General features: G+C 38.8%; 3 protein-coding genes across 7 annotated transcripts; 2 read left to right on the forward strand and 1 right to left on the reverse strand.

Moving 5' to 3' along the window:
- The first annotated feature begins 856 nt into the window (after positions 1 to 856).
- Positions 857 to 4694, forward strand: LOC117632402 (protein TonB). Of its 3 annotated transcripts, XM_034365862.1 has the most exons (5): positions 857 to 1333; positions 1421 to 2000; positions 3020 to 3135; positions 3936 to 3999; positions 4111 to 4694. In XM_034365862.1, exons 1-5 carry the CDS (start codon positions 1205 to 1207, stop codon positions 4392 to 4394), a joined length of 1173 nt encoding a protein of 390 aa, XP_034221753.1. In that variant the 5' UTR covers positions 857 to 1204; the 3' UTR covers positions 4395 to 4694. The 3 variants fall into 3 exon arrangements, with proteins under 3 accessions (XP_034221753.1, XP_034221752.1, XP_034221754.1); XM_034365861.1 differs by having other exon boundaries at positions 3936 to 4694; XM_034365863.1 differs by having other exon boundaries at positions 1190 to 1301; positions 3936 to 4694.
- Positions 4695 to 7453: 2759 nt separating this feature from the next.
- LOC117632804 (leucine-rich repeat receptor-like protein kinase PXC2) lies at positions 7454 to 11884 on the reverse strand. Of its 2 annotated transcripts, XM_034366387.1 has the most exons (3): positions 11363 to 11884; positions 9586 to 11123; positions 7454 to 9143 (listed from the first exon to the last, which is right to left on the reverse strand). In XM_034366387.1, exons 2-3 carry the CDS (start codon positions 11037 to 11039, stop codon positions 7700 to 7702), a joined length of 2898 nt encoding a protein of 965 aa, XP_034222278.1. In that variant the 5' UTR covers positions 11040 to 11123; positions 11363 to 11884; the 3' UTR covers positions 7454 to 7699. The 2 variants fall into 2 exon arrangements, with proteins under 2 accessions (XP_034222278.1, XP_034222277.1); XM_034366386.1 differs by having other exon boundaries at positions 9586 to 11884.
- Positions 11885 to 13885: 2001 nt separating this feature from the next.
- LOC117632648 (protein FATTY ACID EXPORT 3, chloroplastic) lies at positions 13886 to 16948 on the forward strand. 2 transcript variants are annotated; one of them, XM_034366192.1, is made up of 7 exons: positions 13886 to 14385; positions 14803 to 15193; positions 15312 to 15479; positions 15603 to 15649; positions 15760 to 15797; positions 16418 to 16520; positions 16651 to 16948. In XM_034366192.1, exons 1-6 carry the CDS (start codon positions 14137 to 14139, stop codon positions 16506 to 16508), a joined length of 984 nt encoding a protein of 327 aa, XP_034222083.1. In that variant the 5' UTR covers positions 13886 to 14136; the 3' UTR covers positions 16509 to 16520; positions 16651 to 16948. The 2 variants fall into 2 exon arrangements, with proteins under 2 accessions (XP_034222083.1, XP_034222082.1); XM_034366191.1 differs by having other exon boundaries at positions 13890 to 14385; positions 14800 to 15193.
- The last annotated feature ends 406 nt before the right edge of the window (positions 16949 to 17354 follow it).

The following is a 17354-nucleotide window of genomic DNA, read 5'->3' on the forward strand; positions in this document are numbered from 1 at the left end:
TAAAAAAAGAGATATCAAGATATCGTTAAATTATATAATATTATAAAAAACAACTCTATAAAGTTAAAACCATGTATGAGGATGACTGCGATTGAATACTTAAGCCAAAGCCGTGAGTTTAGCAGCCAAACTGGAGTCCGGATACACTTTATTCTTTCTTGCATGAAAGGAATTATGTTTTATTCCATATTTATATCAGCAGTACTCTTTTTCAGTGCTGAAGGCTTAATTGGCACAAAAGTAATTAAGATTCATCTGCATTTGCCTTTTTTCTTTATTTGCGTTCTTCTACAGATTATATTCTAACTAGTAAAAGACATCTTCAATGTGGCTAGATTTGCTTTGAATTGTACTAAATCATACTTCTGGGAGTAAGGGCTAGTTGGCTTACCTCGTACCTTCAGGATAATGTTGCAAACTCACAAAGTCCTCGTGAATTGGATGACTCGTGCCGCATGGAATGTGCCTAGGCAGTAAGTAAAACTTTCCTTCTTCACAATTTAGTAGAGTTTTTGCAGGGGGTTAACATCGACGTGACTGTCGGCCGTCAATGATTTATTACTGTGAAGTTCACATCCATGATGGTTAACAGTCATCCACACACCATAGCTGAGCGGCTCTCCTAGTGATTATAAATTTAGTTTCAAAAAAATGATGTTTCCAATATACAGAGTCTACAAACCAGCTTTCCAGGTGAAGGCCGTCATTTCTCCAAAGTTCAATACTAGGACTTGGCCCAAAATGATATCCATACAAAGACGGCCCATGCATCCATGCACACCGTTTTGATAGGTTTTTTAAAATTATATTTATTTATTTATTGATTTTTAATTTGGGAAAATAAGATCGTAGCAGTAGTAACTGGCTACGTGTTCCAACTGTCCGATTGATGTCTGGACTCTCTGTAGAGCTGACTTATATAGCAACCTAGCGTCAAATCTCTGAAGAACACAGATTCCGATCTAAAACCCTAGATTATCTCAATTCAATCCTAAACCCTCAAACCCCAATCCTTCCACGATTCCGATTCACTTGAAACTTCTGACCCATCTCTCCGTTTCCAGCTCATTGAAAACAAAATTGCGCAGATTTCATCTTAATGTATAAAGGCTGCAACTTTATCCACAAAATGGGATTAATTGCTAGGGTTTTGGCGTGGAGTACCTAAATCCGATCTGAAAAGGAGCGTCGAAGTCTCAATACAATGGATAGAAATGGTTTTCTGACAGTGTTCGTATTTATCTTCATTGTTGCGGAGGCTTCCAATGCTTCTTTGCTCTCCAAGCATAGAATTTTGATTGGTGAGCCTCAAAACGACAGTTCGACAGTACCAGTAACTCTCTTTTCCCTCTCATAGAGTCTAAATTACTTGTTTTTAGGTCAAAAATCGGTTTGGTTTATTTATTTTCATAAATTTTAGGGCAAGGATTCTCCGGTGCCAAGTCCTCCTCCGCCTCCTCCGTCTCCTCCCCCTCCAGTTTCAAGTTCTGGTGGCAATAGGTCTGTTCCTATGGCGGATGATGATCCAAGTAAGAACAAAACGGACACTCTGCCACCCGCCAAGACTCCGAAAGCGGATCCAGGTCCAAGGGGTTTGAATAATAATACTAAAACGGATGAAGGGAAGGATCCGAATAAAGAAAAGAAGGATCCAAATCCGACGCCTGACACGGAATCCAAAAAGGATCCAAACCCGGTTCCTGCTACGACACCGAAACAGGATCCGAATTCAAAGCAGTTGAAAGATGAACCGAATTCGGCGAGTGCACCTCCTGAAGGTGGTAAGGTAAAGAATAAGGAGGACTCGCCTGAAGGTGGTAAGGTAAAGAATAAGAAGGACTCCCCTGAAGGTGGTAAGGTAAAGAGTAAGGAGATAGAGAAGGAGAAGAACGATAATGTGAACAATTCGCAGAATGCGGATAGGGAAAGCTGCGATGGGATAATCAAAAGATGCCAGATCAAGGATGTGGTGGTTGCTTGCATTAAGAGCTTTGATAGTGGTAATTCACATAACTGTTGGTACCTTTTTCCTGACAGTCGATCATAATAGGTTTTCGTGATAATGTGCATTGAGGTTGAAAAGTTGTGTTTGTTTAGAGTGATTATGTGAAAAATGTTTTGTACAAAATTAGGATGCTGAGATTGAATTAAAAGATGATTTTTTTTTTTTTTTTGGGCATTGTGTTTTGCTTGATTGCATGCATACTACATTGGAATGCCTGATGACAATTTTCGTGGTGTGCATTTGTGCTATCGCTAGAACTGATATTAGGTTGTCATTAGTATCAATGGTATGACTTATGCATTTGGTGTTTAGACTTATTCATTACAAGTTATATATGTATAATTGCATAGAAACTTGGTTTGTTCTACAACATAAGGCTTGATAGTAAGGCTTTTCCTCTTGATAATTAAGTTTACAAGCATGTATATGACATGTCAAAATAAAACACGGACGCATCTACAATTTGGATTGGTAGATGAATGCCCTTGAGTTGTAGGCCTCTACTTTCATAAGAATAGTTTGACATTATCTGAGGATTTTCTCTTGGATATAGGTAAAATTTATAAAACGTATTAACCAAAAAGTAAATGCTTAAAGGCGCCCAGCTGTGCCAATTACTTCTCAGAATTGCTTTGATGTCATAGTCACATCTCCTGCAATCTTTCAGACAGTTTCTGGAACATATATAATGAACACAATTGCTGATTTTGCTTAAATTCTGGCTAATGTAGTTTGATGATTATGAAGAGCAGTATTAGACTCAACTTCATTAGTGTCTAAGATTAAGATGATCATAAGCTATGTATATTTTGTGATCGAGATGTTCTCTGTGGTTTACATGAGTAAGTGGAGATGTTAAATTGCGTTATGTGCCTAGTGAAGTTTTTCCAGTATCCACTGCTTTACTATACATTTTGTTTATTAAAGCAGTGAATGCAGAGTGCTGAACATAAATCAATACCATTTGACCTCATAATAAAACCACTCATTTTATTTTCTTTTCCCATGTTGCAGGGTCCAAAGAAGTGGTCATTCTGGTCCAAAACATTGGAGACAGCACTTTGAAGGCAAAGGTTTCTGCAGAAAATACCAAGATGGACCTAAAGATTGCCAAACACAAAAATGAGAAGGTAAAGTTGATAGGAAATTCTACTACAATGTGCATAGCATAAGCATAGAAGCTTTTCAGTGCTGGATAACAAATGCATGTCCAGTGGTGAAATTGCAATGCTCACAGGAGAGTTCCCTGTCATAACTCTGCTACTTTGTTGTTGTTTTCCTGATTGGTTGTTTTCGGTAGTGATTAGAAGTTATAGCTTTTTATATCTTAAGAAAAGGGCATTGTTGGCATGATTAATAAGAGTCCATTTGGTAGGCTGTTTTTTGGCAAAAGAAAATTAAAGCGAGAGTTGAGAGAGAAGAAATGAAAGAAATGAAATATAGAATGGCTTTCTAAAATGAAAACTAAAAACTATTTTAGATGGTTTTTAGTTTTAATTCTCTTCTCCCTCACTGGACAATAAAAAAAGGTTTATTCCCCCTCTCTTCACCTCTGTCTTTCCCCCCTCTAAAATGTTGGGAATATAGTAGAAATTAAAATCATGGCTGAGATATGCAGAAGGGAGGAGGAAGGTGTATGAGAAGGGACATTGAATCTTCCCTACTGCTATTTCGTTTAGAACTGAGATGTTGAAAGGACCTTGTTTGTGTCTAAAACACCCAGCTGAATTTGTAATTCAGTGGAAAAGACTTGTCATTGGATGCATAACCTTACTACAATGCGTTAACCTGCTTCCTATAGGGGCTCATTATTTGCTGGCATGGATGAACCATGAAATTATACTTGTGGTTTTCAGTTACTGTTTTGTGGGGCTTACATTTGCATTTTTCTAAAAGCAAAACCGCAATGTTTATTTGTTTGCCTTTTCAGGTCACTATATCACTTGATATTGATAGAAGCACCAAAATAACTCTAAATACTGCAAACGGAGAATGTGAGCTTCATATGGACCCTCCAGTATCTGATGGAAATTTTTTCCTGCGTCTTCCTTCTTATGAGAAGGTAGTGACCCCAATCAATGGTGCTTACTTCTTGATTGTTACAGTGCTAATTTTTGGCGGGACGTGGGCTTTCTGCAAGGCTAGGAAGAGGAAACAGCGTACTGGAGGTGGAGTTCCATATCAGGAACTTGAAATGGGATTGCCAGAATCTGTTTCGGCAACTGCTGTAGAAACGGCTGAAGGCTGGGATCAGGGTTGGGATGATGATTGGGATGGAGATAATGCAGTGAAGTCACCGGGGGCGCATCTTGTGGGAAGCATCTCGGCGAATGGCCTTACTTCTAGGTCTGCAAACAAAGATGGGTGGGAAAATGACTGGGATGATTAGTTAGTTTAAAACAGCCAAAAAGGGCCCAGAATAGAGTTTGCCCAAAAAGATGGAGGAAGAGAAAATGGGAAAGAAGATAAAGAAGGATTGGTACACAACAAATAGGAAAATCTGAGATACAAAATGAAACCATTTTCGACTAGTGGTTTTTGTGTAATAGGGAGATCCCATAAAATAGGTCTGTATAAGTCATTCATTTGTACTGTAATTGCAAGAGGTAATATATTTTTGGCCAAACTACACTCTTTGCTCCACTTGGTTCGGTTTCTTCAATTCAAATTGCACAATGTTAACCTTGCATTTTTTTTTCTTCTTAATTGTACTTATCCTTTCTTAGAATTCTGTAAACTAGTACATTACTAAGAGCAACTCCACCCATTTGCCCTTAGCAATGGCAAGGGGAGAGTTAGGGCAGCCACTATTCACGTGAATAGTAGTTGCCCTTATAAATAGTATTTTGTGTTTCCACCCGTTGCCATGGCTAAGGGCAATTACTATTTATTTTTTTGTTTTTTTCACAAATTTTTTTGCCTAAATAATTAATTTGGATAATATTTTTGGGTTCCTACATGTCAATCTTTATTATAAAATTCATATCTCATAATCGGAAAAAAATTTCGAATAAGATTTTGAAAAAATAAAACTTGAAAGTGAAAAAATTATTAAATAGAAAGTGAATAATAGTTGAAAGAGACGAAAATGTATGAGGATTTGGTGTTAAAAGTAAAGAGTATTGGTTGGTATTTATAGAAAAAAAAAATTTGGGTTTTTTTAAAAAAAATTTCTATTTTTTTCATTATTTTATTGCACAAAAATTCGCTGCCGTTAGATTGGAGGAAAAAATCCGATTTGAGAGCCCAGACAACACCACTTGGATGCTGGCTATGGACGGCACTGTAGCGCGCTGATGTCAGGGCGCTGACATCATCCAAAACTCGGGCTCCAAGTCGGGCCAGCCTCCCCTGAGGGCCAACCCAGTCTGCTGGGGTCCACCTGTTGCCCGGGCAAGCCTCTGTTGCTGGAATCATTCTGGGTCCACCTGTTGCCCGGGCAAGCCTCTGTTGCTGGAATCATTTTTTGGCCCAACCCACCCCACCCCCACCCCCCCCCCCCCCCCCCCCCCCCCAACCTTACCGCTGGAATTGCTCTAAGACAAAGAACATTTACATAAGTAGCATGTGATCACCGAGCCCCTTATTGGCAGTGACTCTTTCTTATTAGCTATAGCAATTCAAAAAATGAAGTTCAGCTAGGAAACTTCATGTGAAATGGAGACTCTGTTCAAGTTGTACTGGAACCTTTTTCGAGGATTAACAAAATAAAAGATCATATTGTTACACAATGAAAGTTCAAAGTAGGCATTGTTCAAGTTGAAGTAAAACCAACTCAGGCAAGTTCTTGTAAGATAAAGCACCAAAGCTTTGCCTTATATCATACCTTCTCTGCCTGCAATGCTCCAAATTTGTGCACTGTGAGAAGCAAAATGTATGGAGGTAGATAGCTTCAAAAGCCCAATTGAAAATGAGTTGCCTTTGCATTTTGCTTCCCATGTTCAGGTTGGTAAATTTTGTACTGCGCCCCAAGCTGGGACCCAACATGAGAAACAAAAGGCATTGGTGGTGCCTGTCACTCAATTTGAAATAAAAACACCGCACAGCATACAGATATGGTATGTTTTTCACCTTTTTGTTAGCAGGTCAGGTCCATGAAAATGGTGTCAGATCACAGACGTCCCTATCCAAACCAAAGTTGCCAATTTGTAGCGCATGCATACTTTTATTTCACTATAAATCACAGATTCTAGCACAGTTTCAATGTAAATCGCACATTCTCTGGAACCCAAGTACACCGCTGCATTATTTTATATTTCTGAGTCACAGTGCACTAAAGATAAGATAGCATATAAAAGTATACACAAATCAACTTACTTGGGAGACATTGATTCTGTGTAAATACAGTGCTTTTTTATTTAAGTAAAAGAATTGCTTGTGTCCTGTTGGCCCCGACAAGACTTCTTCAAAATGGCCTCACCATTGAGGTCCTTAGTGGAAGCGTGGTGGGTCTATGTATCATTCTGTTTCTCGTTAAAAAGCAGACAAAATAATCAAGGGCAAAAACTTTCTGGTCCTAAAATGCATCGATTTCCAAGGTGGTCTTTTTTTTTCTGAGTCTCCACCTTAATCAACTGGTTCAGATTTGGTTGGTTCGTATGTATATGTTGCGTGACTATAAATCAAAAAGCTCTTTTATTGTAATTTGCAGGACATGGCATGATTGCCATGCACTGCATTATAATCACTGTTGGAAAAAGCTTTGTAAGTGGCCTTGAGGAGCTCCATGTGAGGTGCTTTGATGATGTCCACGGCCGTTTGATTAGGTTCCCCTCGGGTCCAGAACCCTTTGATTAAACAAAGCTTCACATCTAAGGGATTAATTATTGACCATACTTGCAGGAAAAAACAGAGCTTTTGGAATTATGATAAAGAACACAATTGTGTTGATTAGGGTCAGTGGAGTACGCATAAATATGCACATGATGGTGTTTGATTATAAATGCCAAAGTTATTATTATCCATGTTTCGCCTAATGTGCAAGAAATTCTTTAACTCAAGTAAAACTTATTGAAATTAAGCAGAGTTGTAGTATAAATAAAGCAACATGGCATGGGCAACAGAAAAGTATAACTAAAGCAAGAGGGTGTTGCTCTTTTAGATAGCTTATATTCTAATCCTACTTTTTTTCAAATACAAGCAATATTGGGGGAGGGGAGTTTTCTCACACACAATATCGAGGTGTTATAAGTTTCAAACATGAGAACATTGATATGCAAGTTAAGACCTTTTTTCACGGAGTTGCAAGCAATATTTTAATCTTACTACTATTATTGTTATTGTATTCTCTTCTCTTGTTTGAGGCTCTATTTGGCCTTTGAATTGAGCCCTTGAGGCATCACTTAGGATCAGAGGTAGGTGAACTAGCATCAAGTGCATTGCTGGGTTATTAATATTTGTATTGTATCTTAAGATTTTGAGAGTCATTGTGGGGTATACTGAGAGATCTTGAATCTAAACACCATTCAAATTGTCCCATTTCAAACCGGTGAAAAGCAATCCGGCACCATACAAGTGCTATAGAATTCAACAGGCAAAAAAGTACAGACAAAAATACAATACTCTTAAAAGGATTGAAAGACATGGAAATGGACCTCCAACACTATATTCTTTTTTTCTTTTGCTTGAACCAAACCGGATTGTTCTTCACCGGAACATATGAACCTGTTACTTTTCTTAATCTGTAAACTAAATTTATTCTAATTCCTCCTGGACTTCTGAAGGGCATTGGATGAGTTCTAAAATGTTGATTACTTCATTCATGTCCGGGCGATTCGATGGCACTTGAGATGCACATATCAAACCCAGCTTGACCATTGGAATTGCCTCATCTGCTGGAAAATTACCCAGGAGCTTTTGGTCAAGGCATTCCTCTACCCTGCCTTCCTCCAGTGCTCCCCTCACCATGTCACAAAGTACCACCACATCATCCTCCATATATTCCACAGGCCGCTTCCCTGTCACCACCTCCAAAACCAAGATTCCGAACCCATACACATCACATTTCTCAGTAATCTTAACCGTTTGACATGCAAACTCAGGCGCCATGTAGCCAAGTGCACTTTGGATTTTGCTGCTTAAGATGCACCGGTCTAACGTTGGCAACAGCCTTGCCAGGCCAAAGTCTCCTACCTTTGGAGCACCAGAGCTGTCTATCAAAACGTTAGTTGATTTCAAATTGTAGTGAATTATGTTTATTTGGTGCAAATGAGCCAAACCCTTTGCCATCCCTAGAATTATGTTGAACCTCTGTCGCCAAGTGAGGCAGCTTTTTCCAAGTCCATCATGCAGATTCTTATACAGACTCCCGCAAGGTATATACTCGTATATGAGGAGCTGCAACGACGGAGTCCAGTAATATCCTTCAAGTGCCACAAGATTATGGTGCCTGATCTTTCCAAGTCCCTTAACTTCCCTCTCAAAATCTTCTTGGGACTTGATCAAACTTGAGACCGTTAGCTTTTTTATTGCAACTGAACGCCCATTTCTAAGGACTGTTCTGTACACTACTCCAAACCCACCACGACCAAGTTCACAGTCCTTGTTGAGCAAGGCTTGGGTCCCGGCACCAAAGTCAGCATCACCAGAAAACATGACAAGCTTGCCGTAGTTTGGATCAGTAGTAGGGGAACAACTATAATCTTCCCCACCAGATAACTCAAGAGGAGCAGCAGAACGTGAAACTGAAGACCGCGCATGGATATTGAGGACGGTAACAGCTATGACACCAATGGCAATGAATGCAGCTGCGCCTATAGCAACGAGAGCTGATATGCTGAATATGATCTTGTGACCATGAGTTGGTGAGGAAGAACTGCCAATGGGGTTGGAAGAATTTGGGTTGAGGACAATGGGTTTGGGGTGGACGGAAATGCAGGAACGGTTAACAACAGATCCGCATAGGGATGGATTGCCCGAGACAGATGAGGGTGAGATAGTGTTGAAGAAGCCCCCTAAGGGAAGGTCACCCTGAAGGTGGTTATGGGAGACATTGAAGTAGAGGAGGTGGGAAAGATTTGTCAGCTCTTTTGGTAAACTTCCAGAGAATTTGTTTAAAGACAAGTCTACATATTGAAGATTAGAAAGGTTTGCAATGGCTGCAGGAATAGGTCCAGTTAGGTTGTTCTGGGACAGCATCCTGTATAATTGGAGCACATAAAAGAAAAACAATTCAGAACAATGTAACCTTCATATCATATACTTGTAAATGAATTAACATAAAAACAACACTGCTATTATATTTACTACCAAAACAAACAGAAAAATGGAATGGGTTGACCAAGTTAATATTATTTATGTCCAAGAAATTACAGGAGTGTGCTAAATGATAACTGATTGAAAGATTATAATTTCATCAATCAAATGGATCTTGCCCACCCTTGTTCAATCAAAATGCCATTATACACTTGATGAAAAAAACACATTGGAAAAACAGCTTCAGTCTAGCTACCTCAAGTTATAAATTTTATTAGAAAAATTAAGAACTTTCTAATGATTAAGTCAGATGTTGGCTTTCTATTGTAAATTGTATGTAAAGGAAGAGAACTACAAAAGGAGATAAACAGAATAAGAAAACTTACAGAGATGTTAGAGATGAACACTTCTCAATCTGAGATGGAATTTTCCCAGTTAGAAAGTTCTTCTGCAGCCTTAGTTCCTTGAGCGAGACTACCCCTCCAATTTCAGAAGGAATGCTTCCATTTAGTTGATTGTCACTCAAGTCAACAACAGATGCTGTCTTTAATTTACCTATACTTGCTGGAATAGAACCCAGGAGATGGTTCCCAGACATATTCAAGAACTGCAAGCTACTAAGAACCCCAATGTCGGATGGAAGCACATCAGAAAATTCATTGGAAGACAAATCCAAGACCTGAAGACCCCCATTAGAGGCTTCCACTGATGTCAATGAACTATATTCCGCACTTCCACTTAATCGGTTGCCAGAAAGAGAAACACTTTGTATACCAAGCTTAAAAATCCATGAAGGAAGTTTACCTGCCAACAGATTATGGCTAACATCTATAGCTAAAAGTTTGATGCAATTAGTCAATGACTCTGGCAAACTTCCAGTAAATTCATTCCTAGATAAATTTAACTTTTCAAGTAGCTCCAGATTTCCAAATGAGCTTGGAATTCCCCCAGAAAAATTATTACCAGAGATATCTAACATCTCAAGGCTCCTCAAATCACCAAGCCAATTTGGAATTTGACCAGCAAAAGAATTTCCCCGTAAACTCAGAGAACTGCATGAACTAAGTCTCTGAATTGATTCCGGAATGCTCCCAGAAAAGAAATTTTCACTAAAATCAAGCAACTTCAAAAGTAAACAACTTCCAATATCCCAGGGAAGCTTCCCCGAAAACCAGTTTTTTCGGAAGTTAATTACTCTCAAATCATACAAATTTTCCATACCTTCAGGAACTTCTCCCTCCAGCAAGTTATCTGACAAGTCAAGTGCTTGAAGGCCCCTCAAATACCAAATCCCAGATGGCAATTTCCCAGATAGCTGATTAGAGGAAAAGTTCACCGCCACCAATGTCTGGCATATGCTCAAAGACTGAGGAATCTGCCCTGTGAGATTGTTTCTAGCAAATGAAACCACTCTTAGCGACCCACATTGCATAAAAAACTCATCCGGGATCGGCCCAGAGAGGCTGTTCTGGCTCAAATCAATGACTTGTAAGCTTCCAAGGTGAGGGAGATCAGGGTTTATGGTCCCAGTGAAGTTGTTATTGGCAAGTGAGAGTATTTGAAGGAATTGCAACCTCAAAAGGCCTCGGCCTACATGCCCAGATAGAGAAAAGCCGTCAAGAACAAGCTCAGAGACTCGGTTGGTTCTTGGGTCGCATTTAACACCAACCCAGCTGCAAGGATTGTTGTCATCTTCGCTCCATGAAGTGAGCTTGGCTTTTGGGTCTCGAAGCCCGGCCTTGAACACGATCAGGCCCAGAACGTCGTCGTTGAAAACAGGTTCTAAAGCACGTACGAGGAGAGGAGCTAGAAGAATGAAAAAGAAGAGCTTGAATGCCATCTCCAAGTCCAATATCTCTGACAGTACAAAGTGACTGGTCTGCTACGCCCCCATGAAAGTTTCAAGGTCCCGAAGCTTCCAGTTCTGAAGAGAAACAGTGAGAAGTAAGGTGAAGAAGGTGAAGGCAGCAGAGTGAAGCCACAAAAGGACGCGAAAAAACAGAGGTCAGAGATTAAAAAAGCTAATGAATTTCTCAGAGGCTTGAAACTCGAAAGCAAACAAAAACAGAGAGAGAGGATTTTGGTGGTCTCTCTGAACAGACAAATGCACTAAGCCATGTGTAATAATGGACAAAGCAAAAGAACAAAGGTAAAGTAACCCACCAACAACAATTACAACACCCCTCCACTTTTTCCTGCTTTTCCCTTTTCTTTTTTATTTCTTCTTTCGAATTCGTTTAATAAAAAGAAAACGAAATGACAAGTTAAACCAAGTTGATCAAGAATAAATGAACAACCACTGTAAGAGGCCCAATTGAACACGAGCTTGGAACTTGGAATTGGAAGATAGTGATTGAAGGTTGAGTCTTTGAGCTGTAAGAATGAAGAAGGAATCTGGGTTTTCTGAGATGAAGTGGGCTGATGCGAAAGCTCGCCGTGCAAGGGGCCGGAGTGAGAGAGAGCAATGAAATTCGAACCCTAGTGAGGGGAGGAAGCCATTAAAGAAAGGTGGTGGGGGGTCAGCTCTTGTCAGAGATAGTGTAGGTTGGTCTACAAGACTATAAATAACACACAGAGAGAGTGAGAGAGAGAGAGAGAGAGAGAGTGATAATGGTGGGAGTGTGGGAGTGGCTGGGCTCTCTGGCAAGAGAGTAAAAGCGAGGCATTAAAAGCTTCTAACGGCGAAGAAAGAGTGAGTGTGTGTGTAAGATATGCAGAGCCAGCTCCGTTTATTTTATTGCCTGTATTGGCTTCGTACGTGGCACGTCAGCATTTGGTCAAACTAGAATCCGATGTGTTATCCACTTGGCTTTTGACTTGTTTTACAGAAAAATTTGGTTGAAATGAGGGTAACATTGTTTTGCTATCCTAATCAATAATCCTATAATAAATAAAAAAATTACTACAAATGTCATAATTATTGATCATAGATAGCAAAACAATATTATTACAAACAAGAATGTACAAGATAAGAAGCGTAATTTTGAATCAACTAGTAACATAAAATTTATGTCAAAGCTACAATACAACTTGACAAAGTTTGCTTAATTCGTACTACATAAAATTTGAGTGCATGATTTCCCATCTCTGCACTCTTCTTTCTAGTGTTGATCCATTGCTTTTTCTCAACTTTTTTCTGTCCTCCATCACCAAGTGTACTCAAAATTCCTTCTACATGTATTAACGGTTTAAAAAAAAAACCATTATAGGTTGGTCGACCAACCAACACCAAGCTTTGTCTCTGTTCAAACTTCAAACACTGAAAAAACGAACTCCACCTACTTATTTTGGCTGTTACCCCCTTCAGATTTCACTTGGTTTGACTTTTGGAAACTCAAATCTAGTGTTTGACCAATTAAACTGACGCCCAAGTCTCAAGTATCCATGGTGATGGTGTAAGAAATCCTCTACTTGTTTTTCCAGTTTCCACACACACCCATCTGTCCCTCTCTCTAGGATCGATGTGTTTACACCTGATTAAAATAAAGTCTATCTTAAATGTGCTTCTAGGGAGAGATGTCACAGATGGTAGATAGGTGCCGTAAATGGCGCTTTCTATAATAATCAAACCCTTCGTCAAAGTCCTCCACTTTTAAAATAGAATTCATGGTTGGCTTGGTTTCTTTCTAGATAGAAAGCATAAAGAATTTAGAATTCCTTGCACCACTGAGGCCCAAATGGGTTTTGCATAGTGGGCTATCTCCAAATATTGTGATGGCCCAAGAGAAGTTTGGCAAGCAAGTGATTGAGAGGCATGCACAAGGAAGGTAATGCATGCGTTTAGTTTCCCGGATGGTTTAGGCTTTTTATGCTTTGGCACGCTTGTAAGAGAGAGAAGCTGCTAATTAGAGGTGCCTTGCTTGGCTTTTGATTCAAGCGCTGCAAAGATGTTTTGTCCTCTAATTTGCATCTATTCCTTTCTTTGTCTATGTATGTGACCCCATGTTCATGTTATGAATGTCCCAAAAATTCAAGCATACACTTAATCCCTTGTGCTTGATGGTGTAGTAATGTTCATCTATGCAATACTTGCATACCGTTTTTGTTTGATGTGTAGACCTAGATTTACAAAACGAAGAAAGTTTACTGGGATTATTTTACGTCCTTTAGGTTTCATCATTTGATAAGATGATTTTGGGCAAGTTTATGTGTTAGAGTAGATTTTGATTTGACTCAATAAGAAATTACATAAGATTTTGAACTAAAACATCTCAAATGATATTGGAAGGATTATTGTACCACACATATATTTCAATTAAAGATAAAGCAAAACGAGTTAGTCTATGAATCACAAAATTGACTTCACGATATACAGATAAAATAAAACAATAATCAGTTGCGAATAACATTATTATAATTACGAAGAAGGTTTATTGAACATTATTATGTACCAAAAATAATGATCCTACATGTATAATAATGTACCAAAATTTAAACCAAGATTTATTGAAATTTCATATTAGTTGAGGATGATTATGTTGTATGTGGTACGACCTTAAAATTAATGTCGTAAGAAATAACAAGCACCACGTCACTTTACCAGGATTCAGTAGGCTCGCGCGGGACGACTCAACTACCTGACGATTGCGTGTCACCAAGGTATTAACCAAGATTCTTTTTCTCCTAACTACCTGATGATTGCGTGTCACCAAGGTATTAACCAAGATTCTTTTTCTCCTAGTTTTCCTGGGAAACAAACACGCTTCAATTGGCGCGTACCTCGACTCACAGCGCATTTTAGCAAAGGCCCTAAAGCCCTTAAAACTTCTCCTAATTTAACTGCGGTTCTTCAATTTTCTGCTGATTTTCCATCTCTCAGTGAAATATTCTAAGTATATAAACATCATCTCCAACTCCAACAACCTCGCACTCACCTACTTCCTCGTCAGCTTCGCCTCAATTTCAAACCCTTCTCTAAATCTCTCTCCAGGCTCACTATGAGCGTGACGTTGCAGTCGTTCTCGCTCTTAAACCCTAACCCTAGCTGTGGCTCGAAGAAGCCGGCTCCGCTGGCCTTGTGTTCATCACCTTCGTCTTCTCTGCGGTTCGGTCAATTGACTGGAGCTCGCGGTTATGGAGCCCCTATTGTCCTCCCAAAAGGGCTTAGCGGTGCTTATCTTTCACTGCACCGACGGAGCTTGTGGACTCGACCAATTGTCGCTGCCGCTGCTTCACAGGAGGAATCGGTGAGTTGAATTTGTGAGTTTTCTTTTGTTTTATGATAGGACTAAGAGTGTTTGGGTGTTTTCATTTGTTTGGGTCGTGAACACGGGGGATTGAGGTTAATGTATGCCATGTGTTTGATTGCGTAATGCTGTTACTTAGGTGGGATTATCAAGTTTTGATTTTTGGCACTTGGAAACAAGTATGAATATTTTCTGAAATTTGAGTTTGAGAAATTATATATCATTTACCCTGTTTTTTTTTAATTTTTTATAAACTCTATGTTTGATCATAGTCTCGTGAAGATTTAAAGGCCTGCTAACCAATTAGATTTGATAGGAAGAGAGTTATATGCATGGTCTGGGATTGATTTATCATTCATTCGGGGTGCAACTTGTTCTCTTATCATGACATTGATTTGACTTTTCTTTTCCTAGAAGCATCCAGAGATTGAGGTGGAGAAAGAAAAGGATACTGCCAAATTGAAATCTGAAGAATCAGAAGAAGCTTGGAAACAGACTCTGGCCGCTTTCAAAGAACAAGCCTTAAAGATGCAAGGCATCTCACAGGAAGCATATGAGTTATACTCTAAGAAGGCATTAGTTATTTTGAAAGAAACTTCAGAGCAGTTAAAAATACAGGCTGATAAGGCAAGGATTGATTTGAGTGAGATAGCAAAAGAAATCAGTGAAGAAGGTAAAGAATATATATCCACAGCTGCAAAGAATTCCCCCGAGCCAGTGAAGGAAATTGTTGAAACATTTAACTCATCAGCTGATGATCTGAATGATGTTTCAAAAGTCCGCGACTTTCATGTTGGGATACCTTATGGTATGTGTAGCTTATTTAAAAACCGTGATGCCTAGTGTTTTTTATTTTCTTTTTTCTAAAGCTTTTAGTACATATATGCAAGGTACTTTTGGTCATATCATATGCCTATGCTTTGCAGGTCTTCTTCTTTCACTTGGTGGCTTCCTTTCCTTTATGGTAACGGGAAGCATTTCTGCAATTAGGTTTGGGGTTATCATTGGTGGCGCTCTTTTGTTTTTAAGCGTTTCAAGTTTAAGATCATATAAGCAAGGAGAATCATCTCCTTTAACCTTGAAAGGGCAGGCAGGTTAGCACTGGTTTATTTTATAACATACATATCGGAGCTTATCCAATTTTTTAAATTTATATGATTCAGTTGATTATTTTTTTCTATAACTTAAATGCTTATAATGTACTGCTGGACCTGCAGCTATAGCCAGTATAATTTTTCTGAGGGAGGTACGCTTGCTAGCTCAGGTTAGAAATTCCTTCTTTTCTAATTTTCAATATGAAGTTTCTTTACTGGTCTAAATTGATCTGTCTTCCAAACTTCTGATATTTCTTGTTTCTGTTTCTCGTATTTGCAGAGGTCTTCATTTCCGAATTTGACAACAACCCTTGTCAGGTTATTATGATTCACATGTCCGCTCATTTTTGCGATGCTATTTTCTTTCTAGCTTTCTTTCATCAGAGGGAAATTACCCTGGTCTTTCAAGGATATTGAAACAATTATATAATCATTACATAGAATTGTTTTTTTCTCTCAGAATCCATGTTCTGTAAAGGTGAAAAATAACCTGTGGTTTTGGGAAAGACCTAATGGCATATAGTTTTAGAAGAACAGCTTGAGAGAGGGAAAATAATGGAAAAGACTTGCATGGCTGATCTGAGTGGATATTGATGTGTTATTTGGTGATCCTTTGACCTTGCATGGTTCTTTGTTGTTTTTGACTAGATGGCCTCTAGATACTATAGATTGCCGACTACCTCCTAACATCTTCATCTGGCATAAAAATGCTAAACTAGATAATGTTTATTTATGTTTAATTGAGATGAAGATAAAATCTTCTTAGGCCTGTATAAACAAGCTAAATTTTTTTTATGCTTCCTTGAGATGAAATTGAGGACAAAATTGCTTAGTCTGACCTCTTTGAATTCCCTTGTACATAACACTGAGGTTTTCCAAATCTCTCCTTCAGAGCTTTAAAGAGATTGCTATCTGATAAATTGATTTTTCCTGTGCAGTGGAGCAGTTGTAGCTTTCTACGTCTATAAGATTGTACAGAATCGCAAACATCAAAAGGGCTCCAACTTTGAGAAGGAGACGGAAATTTAGAGCGTGTGCAAGGTTAGTTTGCAGATTGTTTCTTATGTAAAAGTACCAAGGGGGTGATGAATTGCAGTATCATTCAAAGTGGTGGGTTAAATAACAACCTCGTGTTTGAAGTACTGATGTGTACATGGTTTCGTGTTTGCAGCAAAGCAAAAGTAACCTTCACCATGCAAAACAGGCTGAGGATATTCTGCTGAACGGCAGTAGCTTGTGTGCTTGATGCTGTTGGGAATGAGGCAAGAGAACTTGGGCACACGTCTTTTTCATTTTTCACTTTGTAATATGGTGTTCTTGCGTCCCTTTTGGTGTTAGATATGATGCTGCAACTAGTCGATTTGTCTTTTCACTATTTTTCCCATGCACCTACCTACCTCTGTTCAAAGTTCAGACTTGTATTCCCATTTCCTTCCCAAAAAAGAAATAAAAATAGTTGTATTGTCAAATTTCTATGTCTTTTTTCTAGTAAATTCAAAGAAAAACAATAAATGCCATATTCCCATTCCTAAAGAAGCGTTAATTACGAAGTAAAAATATTTCCAAAAGAATACGCCAAATTTAATGCTTTTTATTTGTTCTTCTTCCTTTCTCTGAGCAAGCGTCTTCCTTCCCCCAAATTTAATGCTTTGATATTCTTTCCAATTTATTGATGTTATACGCTATGACACAAATTTTTCTAAATGTTAGCTAAAAATTAGGAAGATCGGTATATATAATCTCTCCAACCCGAAAAAAAAACAAAACCCAACCTCTTGTTTCGTCCCCCTTCCTAACTGTGGCCAAAACTTTAAAACTCTTGTGTCGTCCATTGAAAATTGGAGAAAAGACTTACATCGGAGACTGGGCGTCAGA

The sequence above is a fragment of the Prunus dulcis genome, chromosome 6 (genome assembly GCF_902201215.1).
Source record: "Prunus dulcis chromosome 6, ALMONDv2, whole genome shotgun sequence".
In the NCBI taxonomy this organism is placed as follows: domain Eukaryota; kingdom Viridiplantae; phylum Streptophyta; class Magnoliopsida; order Rosales; family Rosaceae; genus Prunus; species Prunus dulcis.

Coding starts and splice junctions, on each gene's coding strand:
- LOC117632402 (XM_034365861.1), top strand. CDS start 1,205: ATGGATAGAAATGGTTTTCTGACAGTGTTCGTATTTATCTTCATTGTT. Junction 1,334..1,420: donor ACGACAGTTCGACAGTACCA/GTAACTCTCTTT, acceptor CATAAATTTTAG/GGCAAGGATTCTCCGGTGCC. Junction 3,136..3,935: donor CCAAACACAAAAATGAGAAG/GTAAAGTTGATA, acceptor TTGCCTTTTCAG/GTCACTATATCACTTGATAT.
- LOC117632804 (XM_034366387.1), bottom strand. CDS start 11,039: ATGGCATTCAAGCTCTTCTTTTTCATTCTTCTAGCTCCTCTCCTCGTA. Junction 9,144..9,585: donor TGTTCATCTCTAACATCTCT/GTAAGTTTTCTT, acceptor CCAATTATACAG/GATGCTGTCCCAGAACAACC.
- LOC117632648 (XM_034366191.1), top strand. CDS start 14,137: ATGAGCGTGACGTTGCAGTCGTTCTCGCTCTTAAACCCTAACCCTAGC. Junction 14,386..14,799: donor CTGCTTCACAGGAGGAATCG/GTGAGTTGAATT, acceptor TTCTTTTCCTAG/AAGCATCCAGAGATTGAGGT. Junction 15,650..15,759: donor AGGTACGCTTGCTAGCTCAG/GTTAGAAATTCC, acceptor TCGTATTTGCAG/AGGTCTTCATTTCCGAATTT.